The sequence below is a fragment of the Monodelphis domestica genome, chromosome 3, assembly GCF_027887165.1.
Source record: "Monodelphis domestica isolate mMonDom1 chromosome 3, mMonDom1.pri, whole genome shotgun sequence".
Lineage (NCBI taxonomy): Eukaryota > Metazoa > Chordata > Mammalia > Didelphimorphia > Didelphidae > Monodelphis > Monodelphis domestica.
In genome coordinates this window covers 480,763,540-480,786,122 of record NC_077229.1, presented here as the reverse complement: position 1 = coordinate 480,786,122, position 22,583 = coordinate 480,763,540, and the positions used below count along the sequence as shown (strand labels likewise).

The 22,583-nt window shown below is 33.8% G+C and overlaps 1 protein-coding gene across 5 annotated transcripts in view; it reads left to right on the top strand.

Moving 5' to 3' along the window:
• The window catches only part of LOC100010760 (fibrillin-2), a 170,558-nt gene that overhangs the window by 114,878 nt on the left and 33,097 nt on the right, over nt 1-22,583 (top strand). For 4 of the 5 annotated variants that reach the window (XM_056824701.1, XM_056824700.1, XM_016431337.2 and 1 more), the window contains 9 exons: nt 1,824-1,976; nt 2,691-2,756; nt 2,979-3,104; nt 4,512-4,631; nt 5,686-5,808; nt 6,920-7,051; nt 9,176-9,301; nt 16,914-17,120; nt 21,761-21,883. In XM_056824701.1, the coding sequence (XP_056680679.1) occupies nt 1,824-1,976; nt 2,691-2,756; nt 2,979-3,104; nt 4,512-4,631; nt 5,686-5,808; nt 6,920-7,051; nt 9,176-9,301; nt 16,914-17,120; nt 21,761-21,883 (1,176 nt within the window). Of the gene's footprint in view, nt 1-1,823; nt 1,977-2,690; nt 2,757-2,978; nt 3,105-4,511; nt 4,632-5,685; nt 5,809-6,919; nt 7,052-9,175; nt 9,302-13,128; nt 13,661-16,913; nt 17,121-21,760; nt 21,884-22,583 lie in introns of those variants that run through there. The other variant, XM_056824704.1, reaches the window with a different exon arrangement.

The window sequence follows — 22,583 nt, the reverse complement described above, 5'->3', positions numbered from 1 at the left end:
TTGTTAAGTAAGGAGTTTTACAACTTTATCTTCCCCTTAAGGTATGCCTAAATATGGGTGGAGTAATGGAAAGTTCTCACATACATTCCTGACTAAGTACCTCCATTGTTTAAAATGGGGAATAGCCTTATCTAAATGTTTCAAGGTAGAGTCCCTTGCACACTTATTCCACAACAACTCAGAAATCAAGCCAGGAATAATAATGGATGGCAAAGCCAAAGTCACAGTGAATCATTTTTATAGTCCATGGCAGTTTAGTAAGACAGAAAGGCTTGTATACACTGTGGATAGGAAGACATATTTTGTTCCATTTTTTCTGGAAATGATTATGACATTTAAAAAAAGCATAAATATAGTGCATTTTAATAATTTTTACTGGAACCCTTATTTAATCTGTGATGAGAATTTCATTCATCTGTAAAGAATTTCGTTTACCAATAGAGATACAAGATATGGAAGGTAGAAGCCATTTACAGAATATTACCAACAATTTATTTGAAAGGAGTAGCCTAAAAGATGTCATCCAGGAAATCTTTGATCATAAGAAGAGGAAACCTTTATTTTTATGGGAGAAAAAAGGATAATGGACAATCCAAGTACTATCTAGTACCCAAAGGATGTTAAAAAGTCCTAGAGAAAAGTCTCCAGTAAAATGGATAGATTTATGGAAGAGCAGTGGCAAGAATTCTCAAAAATAAGAAAAACAGTCTTCACTGTTTCAGAAAATATCCACATCAAAAGGATCATGCATACTTTTTGAAGTATTAAAATATTTTTTGCAACATGGCCGATATGGAAATATGTTTTACATGATTTAACAATATATAGTGAATATCATATTCCTTGCTTTGAAAGTGGGTGGCTCAAGGAGGAGAGAGAATTTAGAACTGAAATTTTTTTTTTAATGTTGTAAAGGAAAGAAAAAATAATAAATTAGTACACAGGTAAAAAACCATCTTGTTCATCTTTGACAGTTTACTGAAAATAAAATGACTATACTGGTTCACTTTTATAATTTTATTGCTGGAGTTAAACAATATTTTTTTCATATGCACATATGGTAAGGATTCTATGTGATTAACTTCATAGGAGGACCCAGAGCACATCCTGTGATATGGCCTGTGTTTCAGACAGTGATTTGTGTCTATGCCCCTTGTGTCACATTTCCTGTGGCCTTTGTGTTGGGGGCTCTGGGCTACTAACCAGAGTGGTTCATCCAGGGGGGAGTTGCCCCAGCTTGTAATGGAAGAACATCCTACTTTCTAGATTTATGTAAGGGGGAGAACTCTAGATTTATGTAAGATTTATGTAAGAGTGTAGAATATGATAATGACTGAAAAAAAGTACATAGAAACTGCAGTTTCTTTATGACATATCGGGAGTTTAGGAATTCTGTCACCAACCTAATGATGAATCTCCCTGAATATCATACCTGGGTGATGGAATTAGGCCCATGCTTAAGTATTTTTAGCTTGATAGAACCTGCTAAAGCATATGACCTACTACATTAGCCTTCAAGAATTCAAAGTTACTTTGATATACTGAAGAGGTATTAGGATAGGACTTAGGTAGAATAGTAATTGCTTAGTTTTATTTACACAAGACTTAATTCTCCTGCAAAATTTCAGAAGGCAGACAAATAGAGATTTCCATTTGTCATGGAGTAAGATATTGAAAAATTACTTTGGGATATCTAAATATCTCCTTCTAAAACTGCTGTACTAAACTGAATAGAACTAAAAGGCTTACTTCTTCTAATCAGAGATATTTGCATTAGAACATTTTCTATCTTCCTTTTTTTATATTTTTAAAAAACTGCTTAGATCCTCGCCAGAGCTTCTGCTTCAAAAATTTTGAGAATGGAATGTGCACAGTACCAAAAGCTTTCTGTACCACAAAGGCAAAGTATTGTTACAATAAAATACCAGGAGAAGGCTGGGGTGACTCTTGTGAATTGTGTTCCAAAAATGATGAAGGTATGAGTTTTAAAATACTGAATGATTTTTTAATGAGAAAGAAACCACGGTAACTAATAAGTGAAATTATTTCCTAGGTGTGTATGTTTCATTGAACAATTTAATATAGATAAGTTCTTTAAAATAGTTAATAACTCACGTAAATTTATGTGTTATACAACTCAATGATTACTTTATAAATGTTAGAATTGCCTGTCTTCAAAAGGAAGAGTATGGGAAGCAATGGAGTAGGAAAAAAGAAATAAATTATGTTACAAATTTCATTAGACATTTTATCTGGGTATTGTATCATAAAACAGCATGTTGAATGAGAAATCACATTTTGAGAAGTTGAATCAATATAAAGATTTTACAGGAAGATACTTTCAATATTATAGATTCTATTGCATTATAGAGAAAATAGCAGAGGCAAAATTATAGGTTAGTTTGCAACAAATCCAAAGCTATCAGACTGAAAAATGTAAAATATAAAGATGAAGAGGAGAAAAGAATTAAGTATATATGCTAGAGACAGGCCACTCTTTCAAAATATGTTGCTATTAGCTTTTGCTTTTGAAATAAACACACATATGGAATTAAACTAAGGAAACTGGTAAAAAAAATTGTTTTCAGATTGTAAAATAGAAACAAAACACACATTTTTAGGTTTTTAATGGAAAATAGCTATTCAATGATCAGGATAAATTGTAATTCTTATGCAATATTTCTCTGCAGTTGCTTTCCAGGATTTATGCCCATTTGGCCACGGAATTGTCCCTGGTCTTCATGATACACGGGAAGGTATTATTTAATTTTGTTTTAGCAAGAAAATCACAAATTCTCATTTAATAATCACATATTCCTCTGTTATTTCACAGAATACATGCACCTATTTAGAAAACTGTGATGCCATACTAAATAGCAGTACTAAATTCATATCTTTTAACATCTGAAAATTTGCTTAAGTCCACCCAACTTGTCAATTGAAAAAACATATAGAAGGCCGGGAATTCTGTTTTTCAGATGTCAATGAATGTCTTGAAAGTCCAGGCATTTGTTCAAATGTTCAGTGTATCAACACAAATGGATCATTTCCCTGTGAATGCCCTATGGGCTACAACTTTGATTACACTGGACTACACTGTGTGGGTAAGTGTAAATTCAGAGAATGTCTTGTTAGAGCTGAAAAGAGGCCTTAGAGATTAAAGAATTTCAGAGATATAAGAACTTTTCAGTGCTTCTCTAACCTAAGGCTTTCCATGAAATGTCTCCAATTAGTGGTAATTCAGCCTTTAGTTAAAGATTTCTAATGAGGGAGAACCTTATAGTCAGTCATTTATATTTATTAGCTAGCTACTCTGTGCAAGTCACTGATGATAAAGAGAAAAAGTAGCTTAATTTACTCTTGCATATCTCTAATTGTTATATCATTCAGTTAAACCCCTTAATTTTACAGATGAGGAAAAAATGTACTCATTTTCAGGAATATGTTTGGTGTTTTTCCTTTCATCCTTCTACAATATACATATTTAAAATTAATAATTCTTCAACTCCAGAAAGAGGTCTGCCAAGCAAGCACCTTTCAAATGAAGTTTTTCTGCCTCTTTTATCCTCCAGTCCAATCATGTTAATAATCAAATGGACCAGATAATTACCTGAATTCTGCCCTTGGACCAAAAAAAAAACCCCTGCATAATTCAATTTACCTGTCCATTATTTTACATACTGTGGATACAAAGGCAGAAACAAAAAGTCCCACCCTCAGCGAAATTATTAGAATACGAGAAACAAGTGGATAAAACATGTGAATAGATAAATAAAGGTAATTAAAGATTATCTTTCAATCACAAACTCAGGCTTCTACAAAGTGGAGATGAGAGGGTACCTTCCAGGGGTAATAGACAGACCAAAGACTACAAAAGGAATGGAGAATTCAGGAAACACAAGTTGATGACTTTCACTGGAATATAAAAATATATAAAAAAATTTTGTAAAATAAATCTAGCTGGAGGCAACTTATGGCAGACTTTAAAATGTAAAGCTTAGGAGTTTATATTTTATCCTAAAAGCAAAAGAGTGATATTGAAGATTATTGAACAAGGTAGTGATATGGTCATATATGTCTTTTGAAAGGATGATTTTGGCATGTATGTCAAACTTGCTTTAGAAAAAGAAGAGAGAGGAATCATGGAAGCATATTATAAGAAGACTATTGCAGTAGTCCAGATGAGAAATACTAAGTGTCTGAACTAGTGTGAAGAGAAAGAGAAGTCTGTAAAAAGTGTTATGGAGGTCATGTATAAGAAATGGCTCGAATAGAACAATAAGCACATATATTATAAAGTTGGAAAAGGAACACATTTGGCAGATTCACTCCCTTCTTCTGCCTAAAGAAACATACTGGAACTGTATATGTTTTAGAATGGTCTTATATACTCTCTGGTGTCATATTAGTGTGTGCCAAGAACCATTTATTCCCTTTCTCAGAGACTTGGGTGTGAATATGTGTATTTTTTAAAAAATAATTCTTTTCCAAATTTTCTTGTTTTCTTCCAGATACAAATGAATGTTCAATTGGGAATCCATGTGGAAATGGGACATGCATTAATGTTATTGGGAGTTTTGAATGCAATTGTAATGATGGATTCAAGTCAAGTCCCATGATGAATTGTGAAGGTGAGTTTTTAATTTCTTGTCTTTTTTTTCCCAATACTAGAATATTTTTATTCATTATTATTTCTGATTTTCTGCTGAGCATTCATTGCTTGTTTATTCTGATCAGAAGGAGATCAACAATTTTTCTGTAATTGAAGAGTTAAGAGATTTACCTATTGGCACATAGCTGATACATATTAGAAGCAAGACTTAAGGTCTCCCTGATTACAAGAATTACCAGCATACTAAATTATACTGCTTCCCAAGCTTTATTTAATTAAATACATCCTTCATGTAAAAAGATAATATCACCAATGGAGTTAGCTTCTCTACTTATTATAGATTCTCTCAATATCTCACTCTCTCAAATATCACTATTTATGGACACAATAGATACTGTTATCACCGGGTTTAAAGAGAATAAATGATACACCAAGAATCACGTAAGTTGTAGGAAAGTATTCTGATGCCTCATTCATGTTCTTCCACATTTTTAAACATGTGGTTAACCTGTAGCCTCTACTCAGAAAGTGCTGACCTTTTATAGCCACAACCATTACCTTTTTCACCTACATATCTTTTATCTTGTCTCCTTCATATGATACCATAGTATATCAACTACTCTAAGTTGAGTTCTCTATGACTATATAAATTCAGACTGTTCACAATTATATCATATTGTATGAAACCGCTTTAGTGCCCCTTCTTTCTTTCTTTGGTCAAAGGTAAGCACAATTTATCACTTAATTAGGTTCAATCAAATTTAAATTGACATCCATTAAGCATTATATGTGTGGCTACTCACTGAAAAAAGAGTTAAAACTTGCATAAAACAAAATCCATGTCCTTCATGGATCTTACAGACTAAGAGGATATGTGCCCATATAGAGATAATTGCAAAGCAATAATATGTGATCACAATTAGGGACAAATAGTGCTGTGTGTGATCTGATGGGGAAAATTCAACATTATTTGCATAACAAAGAGTGCCTAATGGTCCTCCATCATTTGATTAAATTGGCCATTATGTTGAGAACCAACAAATAAATGTATTTGCATTTTTATCTCTGTTCAGACTTCAATGAATATGCCCAGAATCCACTGTTATGTGCTTTTCGCTGCATAAACACCTTTGGTTACTATGAATGTACTTGTCCTTCTAGCTTTTCCCTAAGAGAAGATCAAAAGATGTGTAAAGGTACTGATATTTAATGAATAAAATTTAAGAATGCACTTAATTTTGTAAAAATAACCATATCCTATGAATATCAACCATGCTCATAGTGGAACTATACCTGTTCCAGTTCTTAAATGAACTTGGCCTAGTGCAGTATACATATTTGGTATCATACTGTTAACTTGGAAAAAACACAGAATTATTAAATAGTCAAGAAAAACAAATCTTTAATCAGGAGAGGGACAGGGTACAACTATTTAGGCCTCCATACAGAGTCATGTACTCAAAGCCACACAGAGTCAAAGGCTCTGGCTACTCTGCGTACCTTTTCCCTAGGAGTGGCACCAGGCTAGATGATAGTTCTGATGAACCATGAAAATTGGGAACTTAAATACCTCCTGGGAAACTGAAGATAGGGGAGAGTATGGTTGATTGACTTTATAAAGGCTACAAAGAAATGAGGAGTTCTAGACAGGATTATTAGGGAGAGGCTGATGCTTTATAATGGACATGAAAGGAAAAGATCCAGCCAAGGCCTGGGCTCCCTGAGAAAGGACTTTGATACAATAGGAGGACCTACTAGGACAAAACTCTGATTGAGTCTGCTAGCTCCACCTAAAGTTCTTTAAGGTCTATTGTTAATCTGAAACTTGTGAAATTGAAATTTCCCTCCAGGAGAAATTCTCATTTGGCAAGGTCAAACTTGGGGATCTCAAGATCTTAACTTGCTGCAAACTTGGGGTTTCTAGATTGGTTTCTAGATTCCACATTGACAATACTATATTTCATTGGTTAAGTAATCTTAATCTAAACTTCTGGATATCTGTTGTTCTCATGATTACTTTGAATTTAGATCAGTGGGAGATTGTGGGGTGGTATAAGAAATCATTTTATGATACTATTATTAATCGTTATTATTCTGTTCAAAATAAACATACCCAATATTCTCAATTTCATTCCATTAGGAAGTTTTTCAGATAAGTCAGCCTGAATATTTGGGGGTGGAGGGAGCATTTACAATGGAAAATAACATTTTAGTTAATAATGCAAAAAAAATAATTATTTTAAAATATTTGTGCTTGAACCTTGAACATGAGGATCCCTTTTGTATAAAGCATTTTGTTTCTTACAGATCTAGATGAATGTCCTGAAGGTTTACATGACTTTGAATCTAAAGGCTTGATGTGTAAGAATCTGATTGGTACTTTTATGTGTATATGCCCCACTGGAATGACACAAAGACCTGATGGGGAAGATTACATCGGTAAGAAGGGGAAAAAAATATTTCTATTCATTTTCTAATAACTTTAAATGGAAAAGATCAACTTGAGTTTAGTCCAATAAAACAAGACTCATCTGTAGAAAGTAGTCAGTAAATATGAGTCTACCTAGCAAATTGGTGGGTCACTCTGTCTTTGCTTTCAATAAATAGATATTTTGTTAAATAGTCAAAATTTCAACATCTCACTTTTCCCCTTTAGCCATTATTATTAAACTAACCCAAATGTTGGGTGTTATGGGGGTCGATGTGTTACCCTTGGGTTTCCCTCTTTCTTCTGGGCACCAAAATGTTACGGGCGGGAAGGATACCCTTGGGGTTCGGGAAGGATACCTTTTGCAAGCATGCAAGATTCCAAAACTTAGATTAAAAAGAGATTTATTAATTTAGAAAGAAATGTTGAGAGTGGCCAGGAGGATAGCAAGGTGGAATAGCAAGATGGAGAGCAGTTCCTTGGGAGGACAGCATGAAAAGAAAGGCTGTTCCTTCATGGGGACAGCATGGGTGGAAAGGCTGTCCCTCAGATGACATCAGTTCTGGGGTTTATATACTCTTTAGATGCTATGTCCTGGTGTGGATGTGACTTTGAGAGTATTATTAGTCCCTCAGGCATTTGGTGGGGTGAGGTGGTCATCTGACTGGGGTCTGCCTGGAGGCATAAAGATTCATCTCTTTGCCCACCTTAAATCTAGAGGACAAAAGAGGATAAACATCTCAGGACCCTGGGTGGGGTCATTGGGTGTTTCTAGGTTAAGAGTCACCAGGAGGCAAAGCAAGGGAGTTGGCCTGGGTTTCTGGGGTACAGTGCCCATGTCATTGGGTGCTGGTTCCTTTTGCAAATTATATTTAAGTTATATTTTGGCAAGTGTTTCAAAACTATACTATAGCCAAATTCTTTTCTTTTGGAGTATCTATTTTCCTTAAATTGACAAACAAACTGGTAGTTACCATCACAGTACATGTTATTTTTCTTATTTTCTTTTGCCAGTTCTAGCTTCCAAAGGCATAAAAACTATTTCCAGTAAACTGACCATAGGGATTTTTAAAATGTAGCTTAATATTTAAAGTTTTACCAGATTGTTATTTTTAGGTTTCAGACATATCAATAGTCCTATGAAAAAATGCTCTAGATTACTATTGACTAGAGAAATGCAAATTAAAACAACTCTAAGAGTGTTCTCACAACTCACACCTCAGAAATGAAAAATACCAGAAGGGAAGAGAAAAAATAATAACACTAATAAATAAAAAAAATAACACTAATAAATTGTTACTGGAGTTGAGAACTGATCCAACCATTCTGGAGGACAATTTGGAACTGTTCACAAAGGACTATGAAACCATCCATACTTTTTGACCTAGCAATACTGCTATGTTGTCTGTATTATAAAAAAGGGATCAGAGAAAAAGGAAATATACAATATATACAAAAACATTTTTAGTCACTCTTTTTGTGGTGACAAAGAGTTGGAAACTGAAGGAATGCCTATCAATTGGGTAATGAATAACAAGTTGTGGCATGTGATTTTGATGGAATACCATTGTTCTATAAGAAATTGTGAGGGAAATGGTTTTAAAAAAATGGGAAGACCTATATGAACTGAAGCAAAGTGAAATGAGCAGAACCAGGAGAACACTGTATACAGTAACAGCAATATTGTAATGATAATCAACTGTGAAAGATGCAGTTAAAATGCAGTGATCGAAGACAATTCTGATGGATACATGAAGAAAACTGCTATCCACCCTCTAGAGAGAACTGATGATCTCTGAGTGTAGATTAAAGTACAATTTTCTTTTTTTTTTTTGCTTTTTTTGCACTAGGGCTAATTTGAAAATGTTTTACATGACTACACATGTTTAATTGATATCATATTGCTTGCCTTCTTAGTGGGTAGAAAGAGAGGGTGGAAGGAAGGGAATTTGGGATTCAAAAATTTAAAAGAATGTTTAAAATAATTTTTTTTAAACATAAAAAATATTTACCTGTATCAGTTGGTAATGTCCCCCACATTACCAGTGCTGCCAACTCAATACAGGATTAAAAGTCTACTCATCTGGGTTATAATACAGTTTTATTTGTTCTTTGCATGAATTTTTTTTCTAAAGATGAAAATGAATGGTGGACAAAGCCAGGAATCTATGAAAATGGTCATTGTATTAACATTGTTGGGAGCTATAAGTGTGAATGTAACGAAGGATTCCAGTCAGGTTCATTAGACACTGAGTGCCTTGGTAAGTTGATATACGATTTTATATAATATCATCATTTTCTTGGGAAATAAGACATCTATACTATGATAGTAAAATGGAATGTATATATTTTTGCCTGCTGAATGAGATCTCATTAACATGAAAAATTCAAGTAATTTGATTCACTAGGACATTTATATGTATATATGCTATGTGTATTTGTGTGTAAATATACATACATTTGCATGATGTAAACAATGATCCTTAATATTCTTTTCCAATATTAAGATTCACATCTATGTTTTTCCATAAAAGAATAGAGCAATAAAACTACAATAAAGCATTTCATTCTAAAATAAAAATATTTATGAATCCGATTATTTGAATAATAATGAAAAATAAATATGATACTTTAAAATTTAATTAATTTTGAGCTGGAACAATTTTATAAGATACTTAACAGTAAATAATTTATTAAATGTGTGTAAATCACTGCAAGAAAATGTACATCCTAACAAGCCGTTTTATTAGCTTACTGAGAAGAAAAAAATCGTATTTAGATTTTTTTAAAGAAATGCGCAATGAAGTTTTAAAATTGATTAAATAACATCATTTTGCATAAGCTATACATTTCTAAATAAAATGCATTTATCTTTAAACCATTAGAATGATTTTAAATTTTAATTCTCTGCCCACTGTACAAATCCTAAACTATACACATATGTTTTATGTATGTACATATATCACATTGTATGTTTTCTGTTGCTGAAATAAATGTTTGTTTAATTTTTTATCATTCACATAAATGAGCTATCGCCATTCAAATTCAAAATATTGTTCCACTAATACATACTTTAAACATGTAATTCTGCTGTAGAGAATATTTATCCCAACAGACAAAAAAAATATCAAAAACTTTCACAGAGATGTTCATTTAATACACTTCTCCAATCAGCCTTCTTTTCTTGTGAAGTTATTTCACTTTGTAATGAATCATCAGCAACTTACATAGAGATGCTCATAGGATTTAGAGGCAAAAGAGACCTTAGAAATCCCTTAGTTTCTCATACACAAAATGAAAGAGTTGAACCAGTCTCTTTGCATGTGAGAAACCAAGGTTCTAAGGGGCGACATAACTTGTCAAGTAATCAAGAACAGATTACTTCCTCTCTTATTTTCATTAAAACTACACTTTTCTCAAAACATACATTCTTTTACATAAGATTATTATTCAGTGCCATTTGAAATATTATTGTGATGTTCTAAATAAGCTATATTTTAAACAGATCCCCAACATTCTTAAAATTTTGATATTGCCATTAAAAAAAAATTCTATTAGCATGTGATTCCATCATATAGGGAACTCATGGAAAGCAACTTTCTCTGCCAATGTAAATTGACAATTTTTCTTCAATTTCGGCTTTCAAAGCTTGCCTGGACCACTAAAATGTTAATAATCATTTGCACAGCATTATATAGAACAGAGGTAGGACTTTGAATCCAAGGCTTCTTGACTTTCCATTATGCTAGACTAACCAGAATAAATTCTTCAGAATCTATTTTCCATAGGGGTTCAATGTTGAGTATAAAGAACGGGTTTCAGTTTGTGAAATCTTTTTGGCCTTCAAAATAGAATTCTATATCTAGAAGGGACCTGAGTCCATATATATGTATATATATTTATGTATGTATATTTGCATATACATGTTATATATTTATATATAATTCTCTCTTCTAGCAGTAAGCATTCACCACTACTTTCTTCAGCCTTTACTTTACTCACAGTACATGATTTGATCTTCTTCCTATATCCCTCTGCCCTCAAGATTAGAAGAAGGTGACTGAACTTACCCACACCAGCAAGTGCTTCCTACTCTTACCCCCTGACTATGAAAGTGACTGCCGCCTTTGCTGAGGCCTGATCAGTAGGATGACTGACTCTCTAGCAAGGCTGTCCAGTGAAAATGGATCCCGGGGGATCTTAATAGCATTTACAACTTAGTTATGGTGCTTTTGTATTCTGAGATTCTGCCTTGCTGTAGGGATATACTGAGGGTTGGAGAAAATTGTTTTTGTTTATTTTCCACAAGCATTTAATTTAAGAAGAGAACTTAACTCTTCATCCTCATGTGCTCCAGTGAAATACTACCATTCAACCAAGCTTAACTGTAACTCAGGTGTTGGGAACCTGGAAACGGCAGCAGCTCCTTTTTCCTGACACTATTTACAAACAAGGAAAGCCCTAACACATCATTTTGCCATGCACTTTTAACAGAAAGTTGCAGTTTTGAATGTTAACTCTATAGTTGACAGACAAAAAGCTTTGGCCCTTGGGGAAACTGAGCCTGCAGAATGCCTGCCTAGTCAAGTTTGTTCTCCTGTTACTCTTTAATGCCCAAATGAATCTGTTACCTGGAAAAAATTAAATATTATTAATATTTATATTATATATAATAATAAAAATGTATTAAATAGTCAGAAAAAAACAAGTCTTTAATCAGGAGAGGGATAGTGTTCAAATATTTAGGCTTCCACACAGACTCAAGCACACAGAGCTGATGGGTCTGGCACTTTGACAACAGTATGCCTGGGATTATCACCGTTCTAGATGATAACTGAAGAAAAAAGAAATTGGGGAATTTATATAGCTCTTGGGGAAATAAGGGTGTGGAAGCATGATGGATTGACATTACCATGGCCACAGGGAAATGGAAGTGTCTAAATTACATTGACAGGATACAAACAGGCTAGGGAAGAGAACCATAGCCAGAAGCTGGGGTATCAAGGAGTGGCCTAATTACAATAGATACTAAAAGGATGGTCTTCTTGGGAATGGATCTCTGATACAATGAAGAAGACTTTTAAAATTAAAAGAATACATTGCATCTGCTTAGATAGGCTAGCCCCACCTAAGCTGGGATAATCAAGCACTCCCAAAGTCTATTGTTCAGTCTAAAAAGGCCAAGTCTGAGACTTCCCTGGAGGGGAACTCCCAGGGGAACAAGTATAAATTTGGGGTCTCCAGCTTTAAAGTTGACCAAACTTGAAGTCCCCAGATTTCAAGTTGACAAATCAAATAGGGTGAACTCTGATAATGTTATCTGTTATCTAAGCTGTAAAGGAAAGATGACCTACACTTGGGAGACTGAGAATTCCAACATGACATTAAGAAAACCAAGAACAAAGGCAGGAAGCCCCCAGCCAGAGTTGGCAGACATGTCTTGTCAACTTTGCTTTCAACTTTAGGGGTTTGACCAGATAGGAGAGAAATATAGTTACCACTAAATTTTTCTGCAGCAACTACACTAAAAATGCCACATCAGTCTATCAACAGCATTGTCTCAATGACAGTACAAGTTACTCAAATAAAATATTCTTTTTTACATATGCCCTCAATTATTGTGCTATTTGAAGAAGTTTCAAGGTGAAAGAAGGACTTTGTTTAAAGTAAGGAACTAATCCCTCCTTCCTAGAGCTCCCCTCTCTGAGCAGTTCCCTGAGTGGGACCTTTGCATTGGGAAAACAGCCTGATAGTGTCTCAGCCCATGAAAAGTCAGATATTATCACTGTGTCATGAAGATACAAGCTTATTGAGGCAAAAAAAAAAATAGAAATAAAGTATTGACCAAATCTTGCTGAACTGAGATTATCATAATATCTTTTCATTCTGTTTACAAAACAAGATTTACTTGTCTCAGCTCAGAATTCAGTGGATAAAGACCCTGAGGTAAACCAGGGACTTCAGGCAAATGCCCTTCCTCCCTCCACCCCCATGCTCCATGTTGATGAAGTAAATCTGCCCACTTCTAGCTGAAAAAAAAAAAACCCTCCACTAAGAGTCTATTTTGTCCTACTTTCTCCTTTTACAGAACAGAAAGCTGCAGCCCAGGAATGTTATTTGCCCAAGTTTAGACAGGTAACAAATGTCAGAGGTGGGAATTGAGCCTATTTTTTCTATCTCAAGTTAGTACTCTGTCCCCCATACCACATGTCTAACTGGTTGAGCCACCCCAAGGGTAGCCATATCCCAACCCTTAAAGATATTCCATCTGAGATCCTGAACTCACAGACTCCTAACTTTCTATTTCTTTCCTACTTCTTCAGCCTTTCGATATGCTCTTTATCCTATTCATCACCTTAGTCACATGGTTTCCTAGTCCATAAAGTACTGGCCTCCATTTTTTAATCCCTTGTCCTTGCTCCCATTTCTTTTGATTTGTTCTATTCTAGCAATTGTTGAATTTATGTTGTCTCCACTATGCCCTTCTCCTTTTTTTCCCCAATACCAAAACCCTGAAATAATGTCTGTCTTAAGTACCCACTGCCATGCACTATACTAGGTGCTAGAAAATCTTATCTAATTCGTTAGTTATCCTTCCCAGTTTTATCTAATGTGCAGTTTATAACTGTGTCCTCTATGATTTTATCAAAGTAATTGATAAAAATGTTGACATGCACAGAACAAAGCAAAGAACTATAACAATCTTCAAAATTTTTCATCAAACTGTTAGTGAATACCTTTTGGGTCTAGCTATTCAAACAGTCCACCTAGTTGTACTATCACTATGTCCTGTAGCCTACATCCCTTTCTCATTTCCCTCAAGAATGTTGAGGGAATGTTACCCTCCCAAATGTTCTTATGTTTTATCTGTAACTATATGTAAAGCATTCTACTGATCTCTCGGCATAAAATATTCTGGGCATAAGGTTAACCTGGCATGACCTGTTCTAGATGAGACTAGACTTTCTATTAGAGGTATTTTCCTTTTCTGTAGGTCAGTCAACAAGTATTTATTATAGGCACTTATTATAGGCTAAGCAGTGGGCTAAATTTTGGAAGGAAAAAACAAAACAACTACAGCAGAACAGTCCCAGCTCTCAGGGAGCTCACAGTTGTATTAGAGACACAATTTTCAGTCTTCTGGCTTTCCAAAGCCCAAATAATCTTCCTTTGGTCAAAGTGTGTGGGATGGAAACTGAAGTGCTCTCCTTACCCTCCCAAAACTGTTAGACAATTCAAATGCCTAATTTTGAACTAATTTCCTGGTTTTATTCAAAAACCCACAGGGAGAGACCAAGTTCCTTCAGTCAGTCCAAACAATTATCACTCAAATATCTTTGAGAAATTAATTCAATGGCCTCATTCATATAGATCATACCTCTGATTTATTTCATTTAGGTTGAGTGTTGGTTGATTGAATTAACCAATCAAATGTGAATAAGCTATTAATTTGGACCTCTATTCTTCTGCTTTTGAGTACAATATATATAATCCATTGCCTAAAGTTACTTCAAGACATAAACTTAACTTCTTTAATTGCCTTCTCATTGGCATAATTGGTCAATATCCTTCTTTTCATTAATTTTTCATTAGCAGCCCCTATTGTATTTTACTCTTTATCATAAAACTTTATCTACATGTCTCCCTATTTCTTTTTACATGAGCTTCTTGATTTCAAACAACATGTGCCTAGTGGCTGGCACTTTATATACGAAGTTCCCTTTGTATATAAAAAATGCCCAATGCATTTATTTATAGTTAACTATAATTCAGTTGCTGCTAAGTGAAGAACACTAGAAAAAATTAACTCTATTTCTAAAGCATATTGCACCCCAACTCAAGGATAGTTGTGTTCTAAAAAAGATCATATGAAAATCGATTATTTGGGAATAAGAATGCATTTTCCATAAAAAAAAAAACAACAGGGCAATCAAAGGTGATTATATTTCTGGCCAATTTAAAAAACTCTGTTGTAATTTAATGATATACCTGAAATATGGTACTATGTATTTTTCCATTTTTTGTAGTTCTTGTTGATCAAATAAATTCATAGTTCCAGCTTGGGATACTACAAACACTTTCATTGTTCATGTAGGTGTGTCTCCAACTGCTTGTATCTATGTGAAATGAAAAGATTCTACTTCCCTGCTTAAAGGAGGAAGGCTTCTTATTCCCTTTCCTTTTATCTCCCACTTTTAGAATTCAGATATCACTAATATTTTCCAGGTGCTTCCCTTCTCTCATTCATTAACTTTCTTTCTAGTCTAGAAAATGGAGAAAGCCCAAATCCCTTCACCAGACAGAAACTACAACTCGGCTCACTATTTCTAGGAGGAGAATAGAATCATATTGCTTCCCCTTTTTGTGAAGTTAAGTGTAAATCAATAAATCTTTTTCATTTTATTCCAGAAACTTCAGAAAGAAAGATCCTAGCAACTTCAGACCATGAATCTGTTTTCTATGTGTAATGCCCAAGTCTGTTTCTGTCTCTCACATCCTGTTCCTAATAATAAAATACATAAAAATCAGTAATTACTATTGTCTATCACATTTGCATCAGCTTTTAATACTAATAGAATAGAAAAATAAATAAACTTTAAAGAATAGATGGACCTTGAACTTAACATATACTTTCCAGATGAGGGAAAGAGAAGGGAGGACAAACAGGCAAAAATTACCATCTGTTCTTCTGAATGGAAAAATCTGAATGGAAAAATAAGCCACAACCAGTCTTCCCAGATACACTTCTTCTTTTAGTTTCAGAAAGTTCTTTCAGCTGTGGAAGACTGAGGCAGCATCATTATGGCCTTCCTAATCCCAGGAGCCCTGCCTACCTCCACACTCAATACAGGCTCTCTCAAAACCCCTGCACAGAACATCCACATCCTATACAAATAACTTTCCTCTTGCAAAGATTTCTCCTTCATGGAAAAGGAAGGAGAACATTGTTTCTTTAAAAGTATAATTTCATTTTAGTTAGTGGTTCAAAAACAAACCATGTCTATCCTTTCAAGTCAGTTTCATTTTAGCTGTTCTAATTTCTGTTGGTTTTTTTTTTGTTTGTTTGTTTTGTTTTGTTTTTTATGGACAGTGAAGAAGTGCTATACTAGCATATCTTTTTATTCCCACCAAGTAAGGAAAGCTCTCTTGGTTTCTCCTGAGAAGGATTCATGTCACTAGTGATGGTTACTCCTCACTAATGAAATATCAGCAGGATAGAGACTGAGAAAATGCAGCTAGAGTAGGAAAGGAAAGGGATCTCTGGAAAGAAGGCAAAGATGGGAGATGAGAGCCAGTATGGTAGAAAGGAATCTATTATCTCGAATAAGATGGAGTAAAGGGATGTGACTAAGAGATGGAAAAAAAAAGATAGGCTACAAGTTTTGGTAGAAGATAAAGAGTAGGAATTATTCAGTCCTGAGCTCTTTTGGTCACTGAAAGGTAATGATATATCTTAGAAGGTTTTAGTCAAATTTAGTAAATATTTCATTAAAAAGTTTTTTGAGCTTTAATTAAACTAATAATTCTTGTGTTCAAATATGTGTAAATTTCCTATACTAAGTATCCATGGCAATGCCATTTTAAGATCAAAACAAATACATAATATATGATGTAATATACATAATATAATATATATATATATATAATTTTATTGCCTCTAAGAGAAAATTTCTGTGATACCTTAAATAGTGATGATTGTCTTTGAGAAATGTTTTGAGGTAATTATAGCAAAAGTGCTCACTGAACAAACCTCTTTTTAAATAACCATCATTGGCAGATATATTTAAGATTGCCTTGTAAACATTGATAATAAATAATAACTAAGATAGGCCTTTATATTGTTTCCATTTTTCCTCTACTCTCTTCATACAGACCACAGAAAAGGATTCTGTTTTGCAGAAGTTCTACAATCAATGTGTCACATGACTGCCAGTAGCCGGAACCTTGTCAGGAAGTCAGAATGTTGCTGCAATGAAAGATGGGGTTGGGGAAACCAATGTGAACTTTGCCCTCTTTCTGGAACTACCCAGTACAGAAAGATTTTTCCTCATGGCCCAGGATATGCCACAGATGGAAGAGGTATGTATTGATGCACAGTGAACATCCATAATTCATTCTAATTCTAATAAATGACAAGTATGATTTGTTTTAAATACTTAACATTAAAAGAAAAATTTGATTTTATTATTCAACATTTTGATGAATTCTTTTTGTATTTCAAAAAGATCCAATTAATTCAAACTAAGTACTAACAAAGTATTCTGCAAGTAAAAATCAACTAGATCTTTTTTTATATATAGGTGACTTTTTTGTAACAAGTAGCTACTACTTACACAAAAGTATGTTCCAATTCAAAAGTATTTTTTCTATTTGTAGGTTAAATATGCTTAAATACATTATATAAATTATATTAACTATTAATTTTATTTAGGAAGCCTCTTTTCTAAGTATTACTGAAAAGACACTAATTTTTTTTAGGTTGATGAATCGATTATGGACTTCAAATGTAAGGTTTTAGGGATAAAAGGGCATTCCCTGATATATTTTTATAGTTTTTAGTTGATTGAGAAGTTCTGCTAGAGGAAGTCTTCATATGGTTGTGGTAGACATCTCATTAAGTCACCAAAAAGTTTGAGGACTGTCAGTCAGTAACCCTCAATCTGGTTTAACCCATCTGAAGATCTGGTTTTATTGAGGTTTGGCCACTGCATATACTACAGTGTCTTGGAGCCACAGAAGAGTATTGGGTATTCATCAAAACTGGACATTCAATAAACCCACCAAAGAATTGAGTGGAAACCAAAAGTAGGTGCACAGCACTGAAAAGGGTTCAGCAAGCCCTCACATTGAAGGTGCTAGAACTTCCTGAATACCCCATATACTCACAGAGTAAGAGTATATCCTAGTTCTCGCCTCTACTGCTCCCACAAAAGTAGAGGAAGAGCACCAGAGTGAGAGGTAATTGGGATGTCTATGGAGAATACACAGTGGCTTGTTTTTCTAGGCCATATTAGCAAAGAAAAAGCAGTCATAGGACATGAGAGAGTGTAGATACCAGTCAAGTCTGCACAGAAGCTTCCAGTAGGGAAACTGGACTGATTGTGTAACTATAAACAGAGCAGTTAAGAGCAAGAAGTACCAGCCAAGAGCCATGTTGTTTCTGTACTGAGCATGTGGTCAGATCCACATCAATAGCAACTTAACAACTCTGTCACTTTGACCCTGCAATCTGATCTTGTGTTCAGCTGACAGACATGAGCTGGAACTTGTAACTAGTAACTAGAACAAGGAAATACAAGACTTAGAAGTGTACCAGAAGTTATCTCATTCTGAAAGGGCAAGATCTGCTGGCCAGATAATGGGGATTTGTGCAAAAACAAAACAAAAACAAAAACAACCACCAAAAACAAACAAAAAGACAAGGAAAGGCTATATTTTCAAACTTGAGTTGGGAGCTGATAAACCTCAAGCCAGAAAGGATGAAGTCTGACCACTTCAGAGATTAGTTAAGTTAGAATATACTGAAAGTTTGCATCTTCCTGGTCTGAAGGATATCGGGGATCCTTATAGAATACAGCACTCAGTAACCAAAGAAAGCCATGATAGCACTCCAGATGATACATTTAATCTAGAATTACAGAGAACATTTTCCCAACACAAAATCCAAATTCACAATGGAAGTTTCAAAGATGAGTGTGACACTGACAATAAAGAACACCAGCTACTCTTAAGAAAAAAAAACTTGGGGGGGGTCCATCTGGATAGCATCTGGGTAGCTCAATGGATTGGTCCTGGGTTCAAATCTGGCCTCAGACACTTCCCAGCTGTGTGACCCTGGACAAGTCACATAATCCCCATTGCCTAGCCCTTACCACTCTTCTGCCTTGGAGTCAATACACAATATTGATTCTAAGACAGATACACAGTATTGATTCCACAACAGAAAGTAAGAGTTTAGAAAAACAAAGTCAGAAGAGAATAACTTTATCCCCTAAAGAAAGATTCCAACTTAGGGTAGCTAGAATTCCTAGAAGCAATGAAGTAACAGTTAAAAAATTTACATAAAAGAAATGTGAGCCCCAGGGAAAAGAATTGGAAATGTATTAATAATAATAGCTAGCATGTATGTCAAGCTTTACAAATATTATTTCATTAAATCTTCTCACCAATCTTGAAAAGTAGATGAGGAAACTAAGACAAATAGGTTAAGTGTCTTGCCCAGCCACAGAGCTAGTGAGGCTGGATTTGAACTCAGATCTTCCTGCCCCAAGCCCAGCACCCTGTCCATTACATTAGCCAGATACCTAAAAGATCCCAGTGAAAAGACTTAGAAAAATAATTATTAGCTTAGTTCAAAGGCTACAGAAGCTTACCTAATTAATAGATCAAGCAAGATTGGGGGTCAGTGAGAATTTGGAACACTTCATATTTGAGAATCTTCAACAAAGAGATGTAGTTTATAATAGTCATTTCAATATTAGGAAAACCAAAAATATATTAGACCATGTTAATAACAAAAGGAATAAAATCACATGATTGCCTTATTAGATATAGAATAGATTTTTTTGGTAACATAATACTTATTTTTATTTAAAACTCTAAAAGTCATGGGAATAACTTTCTAAAACCAAGAGCCAGAACTATCTGGAAGTGGTATAAACTAGATTTTTTAAAAACAAAAATCATAGATTCCACTATCATTTGTATTTGATACAGTAATAAAAATGCTATAAGACAGTTAATCAGTGAAATGAGACAAGAAAAATTGAGTGAACAAAAATGTAGTTAAAGGGGAAGTGAAATTGTTGCTTACGGGTAATGCAATGGCTAACTTAGAGAACCCTAAAAATTAATTAAAATAAAAACTTCATCAAAGTTTCAGTATATAAAATAAACTCATATCATCACTCCTCTGATGTTACTAATGAAACCCAGCAGGAAGAGAGAGAGATTTTTATCTATCATAAAAACAGACCTAAGTAATCTAAGAAAATTAATTGCTCCTAGGTAGTCCAACTCTATAAATGACAGAACTAAGTCAATTTGTTAATTAGTGCCATACTAACTTAGAAAAAATTATAACAGCTCATCAGGAGAAATAATCAAAAATCTCAAGTGAAATAATGAAAAAAGTCAGAAGGAAGTGGACCCAGCAATATCAAATCTCTAACTATATAGCAAAGCAATAAATATTAACAGTTATGTAAAAATAATTTATTTCTATATTTTTCAGATCTTTGCATGTTTCACAATGGCTTATGTAAATGAAAAGAACACTAATTGTCAAAAAACAATTTACCCAAATACATTTGACATAATTTAATTAATCATTCTCTACTTGATGAGCCCCCTCTTATTTTTCAGTTCTTTGTCCCTATAAAAGATGCTGCCATAAATAGTTTTGTATATATTTCTTTTTTTCAGGTACAGGCCAAGAAATTAAAAGGACATGCAAAATTTAGTGACTTCAGAAGCCTAATTACAAATATTTTCCAAAATACTTAGCCTAATTTACAATTCTACAACAGAAATGCAATAATGTGCCTGTTTTTTTTCAATCCCTCCAATATATGTCATTTTATTTTCTCATCATCTTGGCCAATCAGATAGGTGACATGTGTAGCCTAAGAGTTATTTTATTTGCATTTTTAATTCTAATTATTTTAAATATTTATTGATAACTTGGGTTTCTTCTTTTGCAATTCTATTTACATCTACCATTTATTTACTGGGAAATGGATTTTGTCCTTATAAATTTAAATTACTCACTTGAAAAGTATTTCAGGTAATATTCAGAATATATTCAGAAATATATTCTAAAGATGGAATCCATTAAAATATTTTGTTCACCTATCTTCAGAGTTCAATCTTCACAGATCAGGAAATAAATTTATTTTATTTACTTCATTTAATTTTTCCTTCCCATAAATTTATATGAATGTAAAGCTTGTGTAATAATGTCAGTGTATTAATACTGTGGCTTCATTCAGATGCTTCTGCAATGTTGGCCATACAACCGACACAAGTGAAACATCTTGTGTAGGTAAAACGTATCAACTTTTTCCCTGATTGTTTCATATTTCCTGAAAGTCATTTGTTTTCATTAATGTCTTCTTACTGAACTTGGAATGTGAGTTTTGCTATATAATAGAATGGGACTAATCCTTTTTAACAATAGTCAAGTTGTGTACAAGCTTTGTTCAGCTAGATAATATCTCAATGACAATAAAAGGTTATATTGACTATTACACATATAATTTAAGGAATACATTTTGAACCAAAACAAACAGGAAATAATAATTAACATTTTAGTATGCCAACTTGATGACATTACATACATTTCTCACAACAAAATAATCGTCTATCACATTCACATACTACACTTTGTTTAGCCATTCCCCTATCGATTGGCATCTGCTTTATTTCTAATTCTTAGCAATTACAAAATGTGCAAATAAAATGTACAAAATAAATATCTTGAAGTATATGAGGTCTGTCTTCTTATCAATAATTTCCTTGGGTATAAGCCCAGTAATCAAGTATTTTCTTCAAAGGATATAGACCTCTTAGTCATTTGATTTATATCATCACAAATTTCATTCTAATTATTAGCTAGATAATGTTCTACTGGTCTATAATTTTATGAATACAAATTTGGAATAAAAAATATTTTGTGTCTTTTAACCAGGTAATATTTATGCTATTTATTCATTACTTAGATCTTGATGAGTGTCCCCAGTCTCTTAAACTTTGCAACTTTATCTGCAAAAACAATGATGGAAGTTATCAGTGTTCTTGTCCTCGAGGATATATTTTACAAGAAGATGGAAAGACCTGTAGAGGTAAGACGAAAACTTTGCATTATTCTGTATTTTTTCATCTATAAACTTCAGTATAGATCAGTCCTAATGATTGTTTAACTTCAGAAATTGAAAACTTTAGCTGTATAGTGGAGGTAACAAATACTCAGGCAGACCCAACACTCCTAAGGGTAACCTAAAGCAGATTAAAACTTCACCAGTGGAAAACAAACCCCCAGATAATTGTATTGACACCTTTGCAGTTGTTATTTAAATGTTGATGAAGGTTTCATCAATAGTCATTTTTAAGTACTGACTAAGTGGTAGGTGGGGGTGGGGGGGACACAGACTAAGAAATGAAGATGAAGAGGGTAGAGCATTACTGTCAAGGAGATTGGAGTGCCATGTTCAAGAGATTGGAAGTTTCACTGAAATATAATGTGAGTGACAGTGGAGTGTAAGAAAATGGGAAAGACGCTTTCCTAGAATCAGATTATGAAGAACTTTAAATACCAAACCAAAATATTTTAAATACCAAAAAAGAGTTTATGTTTCATCTTAGAGGTAATAGGGAGTCACTAGAACTCTGTGACATGTTCAGAAATGCTCTTTATTGTTTCCCAAATTACATGGAAAAACTCTTTTTAACATTAAAAAAAAGTTTGAGTACCAAATTCTCTCCCTCTCTACCAACCTCCACGAAATGGTAAGAAACATGATAAAGAATTTTCATGTGCAGTTT